The following is a 3,583-nucleotide window of genomic DNA, read 5'->3' as shown; positions in this document are numbered from 1 at the left end:
TCTCTCTCTCTCTCTCTCCCCCTCTCTCTCTCTCTCTCCCTCTCCCCCTCTCTCTCTCTCTCCCACCCTGAGTCGTGGTTCTGCTCGAGGTTTCTGCCTCTTAAAGGAAGTTTTTCCTTGCCTCTGTCTCCTAGTGCTGCTCTTGGTGGGAACTGTTGGGCTTCTGTAAATAACATTGTTTAGATCCAATCCTGTCCACAAGGAACTGTTTCTTAAAGGTCGTCATGTGACCGGCGCTGTCATGTGACCCGCCGCTGTCATGTGACCCGCCGCTGTCATGTGACCCGCTGTGATTCTTTATCACCGCTGCAGTCACATCAGCGCCACCTGCGGAGCGAGACCTCAGGTGAAACCGGAGACAGAGGTGAGTCTCCGTTCAGAACTCCGTCTGCTTTTTAAGGGTTTTCTCAGCTACACGCTGTGGTTGTTTGTGTGTGTTAGCAGCCAGCAGTTAGCCCGAGCTAACCTGTTTCCGGGTTCTGAAGTTAGGAACAGAAACTGACCTCAGTTTGTTAAACTCTCAGTAATTAATCTATTAAACTGAAGCCAGTCTCACAGCTGCCCCGTCTTTCTTCGGTCTGCCAAACTCCAAGCAGGAAGAACTGAATTTAATATTGATCGGCCCTGAACACAGTTAGTTCAACACATAAAACAAGTTCTGACTCGGAAAGGTCTCGTGATAAATTCGGCAGACTTCCTCTTGATAAATCACGTGGTTAGACCTGTGGTTATACTCGTTTTCTTTACTTTGCAGAGCCGTCTGCGCTGTTTTTCTGCTACTCTGCCTCTGCGATTATGTGTTCTTCACCGAACTTCATTCAAAGTACAGCAGTATTTTAACATGTTTACCCTGACTGGACGAAAACGTCGTTCAGAGAGCCCTGACTGAGACACAGTGACAATCTGTAGGTTCCTGTGATAAATTCGGCTGACAGAAAGTCAGCCTCAAACGTTATTTCCTTTTTATAAATCACGTGTTTAGACCCATTCCCCTGAGCTTGTAGCGCCCTCGGCTGTTTGTGTTGCTGCTGTTCTGTCTCTGCGGTTCAGTTGTTGTAAGATTGTAAGTAAAGATGAAACTCTAAAAAAAAGCATCTGAACATCTGTTCAGAGAAACAAGGTGGTAGATTTGACGAACTTGACGGTTTACCCACAGTCAGAAACTAACCAAGGCTCTGAGGTTAAAGGGGTGGTATTCTGCTCAGGTTCCTCATCTTATTCAGAGTTTGTACCAGAACAGGTTTACATGGTTATGTTTTTGTCATCCAGCACGTTGCTGCAGCTCCTCTTTTCAGCCTGTGTTGAAGGCTTCGTTTTAGCTATGGAGTGATACATCTTGTCTCTAAATGATCTTTGTTGGGAGTTGTACATGCTCAGTTCCTAGTTAAGGACTACTAGCCAATCAGAAGCAGAGAAGCCGACCGGCTCGGCAACACGGACTGGAGCGAGAGTTTCAGAGCGGTGAGTTATTAATCTGTATCCATAAAGTTTTAACTGAGCTCTGTCTCTACATCACAGGAACAACTTTACGTCCACTGACTGCCTGGAGGGTAGCTAGTGTTTGGAAGGGAGAGGACAGCTGTGTGCTGCAGCTCGCTGTTTCTGAGGGCGTGTCGGAGTCGCCGCTCGGCGAGCGTTATATGAGGCGCGTTTAGCTTTCATCCCTGTGATGTCACAGGGATGAAAAGGAAACGGCTGGACTACAAACGAGCTGTTTTCAGTTCAGAGTTTTCTCCCTTTGGGCTTTTTCACTTTGCAAACCAGTTGCAGCACAAAGAAGGTAAATAACTGAACAAAGAGGGGAAAAGCCAAAAAGCAGAACACCACCTCTTTAAAACGGCAACGTGAGGTGACTGGGGGGGGCGCAGTGCATCATGGGAAGTCTCCCTGCAGGAGGTTACCTGCTTCAGGTGAAGTGAAGGTAACTTTTACTGGCGTTCAGCTTTTCGGAACACTTTGACTGCGGTCAGAGGGCGGCGTGCTGCACCTACCGAACATTCATGACCTCATAAAATATGACGACAGGTGAACGGAAACCTCAAGTTGTTGTTTCAGATGCTGGTGATGTCACTTCCTGTTGTGTTTCAGATGCTGCTGCAGGTGTTGTGTTACTTCCTGTTGTCTCTGCTGGGCGGCGATGCGGCGCCGGCTGCAGACGAGGTGACTTACCTGCCCGGTCTGCAGAAACAGCCGAGCTTCAGACATTACTCTGGATACCTGAGCGTGGCTGATGGGAAACACCTGCACTACTGGTCAGTACTGAGACGCAGCTGAGTCGATATTTTATCAGGCTGCCTGTAAGAACATTAAAATACTGTCGTACGCTGCGCTAAGCTGAGAACCTCCAGCCCCTCCCACCTGAACTACCGTTACCTGAGTGCACAGGTGTGTTCACACTGACGGTACCAGGGGGCTGTAGGCAGTACACCTGGGCGTCTTCACATCACCTGAGCGAGCGTGTTGTTGTTCTCCAGGTTCGTGGAGTCCCAGAGCAACGCGTCTGCCGACCCGGTGGTGTTGTGGTTGAACGGCGGCCCCGGCTGCAGCTCTCTGGACGGGCTGCTGACTGAACACGGACCCTTCCTGGTTGGTAACATCTGACTCCACCCACCTGACCCACAGTCACCTGTATCAGTGTGATGTCACAGGGACACCTGACCTCTGTTTCAGATCCAGGATGACGGAGTGACGCTGCAGTACAACCCGTACTCCTGGAACAAGGTCAGCTAGTCATTTCCCTTCACCTGCACGCCATCAAGTCGCTCTGTGGTTTGTTTACGTGGTTGGGTTTAAATCCTGAAAGCTGATTGGTTGCCTGTCCGAGCAGATTTCCAACGTGTTGTACCTGGAGTCTCCAGCAGGTGTTGGCTTCTCGTACTCTGACGATCAGAATTACATCACCAACGACACAGAGGTAAGTGATGCGTGGGAGACTGCTCCTGATTGGCTCGTTCACTGTCAGGTGTTCAAAGTGTTTGTTTCTCTCCTCAGGTGTCCATGAACAACTACCTGGCTCTGAAGGAGTTCTTCCGTCTGTTTCCGGAGTACAGCAAGAACCAACTTTTCCTGACGGGAGAGAGTTACGGAGGGATCTACATCCCGACGCTCGCCGAGAGAGTGATGGAGGACGCCAGCCTCAACCTGCAGGTACACGGAAAAACTACAGGGCTGCGGGGACACGGTAATCTTGTGAGACAGAAGTCTCCTGTCCTGTTAGCTTGGGGGACGCTAACGTTATAGCTGTGTGTGTCCTGTCCCGTTAGCTTGGGGGACGCTAACGTTATAGCTGTGTGTGTCCTGTCCCGTTAGCTTGGGGGACGCTAACGTTATAGCTGTGTGTGTGTGTCCTGTCCCGTTAGCTTGGGGGACGCTAACGTTATAGCTGTGTGTGTGTGTCCTGTCCCGTTAGCTTGGGGGACGCTAACGTTATAGCTGTGTGTGTGTGTGTCCTGTCCCGTTAGCTTGGGGGACGCTAACGTTATAGCTGTGTGTGTGTGTCCTGTCCCGTTAGCTTGGGGGACGCTAACGTTATAGCTGTGTGTGTGTGTCCTGTCCCGTTAGCTTGGGGGACGCTAACGTTATA

The 3,583-nt window shown here is 50.3% G+C and overlaps 1 protein-coding gene across 2 annotated transcripts in view; it reads left to right on the top strand.

Moving 5' to 3' along the window:
* Positions 1–213: 213 nt before the first annotated feature.
* The window catches only part of ctsa (cathepsin A), a 6,899-nt gene continuing 3,529 nt past the window's right edge, over positions 214–3,583 (top strand). The window contains exons 1-6 of one of the 2 annotated variants that reach the window (XM_046075875.1): positions 214–364; positions 2,089–2,252; positions 2,475–2,586; positions 2,671–2,721; positions 2,828–2,914; positions 2,992–3,147. In XM_046075875.1, coding sequence (XP_045931831.1) covers positions 2,089–2,252; positions 2,475–2,586; positions 2,671–2,721; positions 2,828–2,914; positions 2,992–3,147 — 570 coding nt within the window. In that variant the 5' untranslated portion in view covers positions 214–364. Of the gene's footprint in view, positions 365–2,040; positions 2,253–2,474; positions 2,587–2,670; positions 2,722–2,827; positions 2,915–2,991; positions 3,148–3,583 lie in introns of those variants that run through there. The other variant, XM_046075874.1, reaches the window with a different exon arrangement.

This window comes from Micropterus dolomieu, linkage group LG18, assembly GCF_021292245.1.
Source record: "Micropterus dolomieu isolate WLL.071019.BEF.003 ecotype Adirondacks linkage group LG18, ASM2129224v1, whole genome shotgun sequence".
Lineage (NCBI taxonomy): Eukaryota > Metazoa > Chordata > Actinopteri > Centrarchiformes > Centrarchidae > Micropterus > Micropterus dolomieu.
This window is presented reverse-complemented; position numbering and strand designations above follow the sequence as displayed.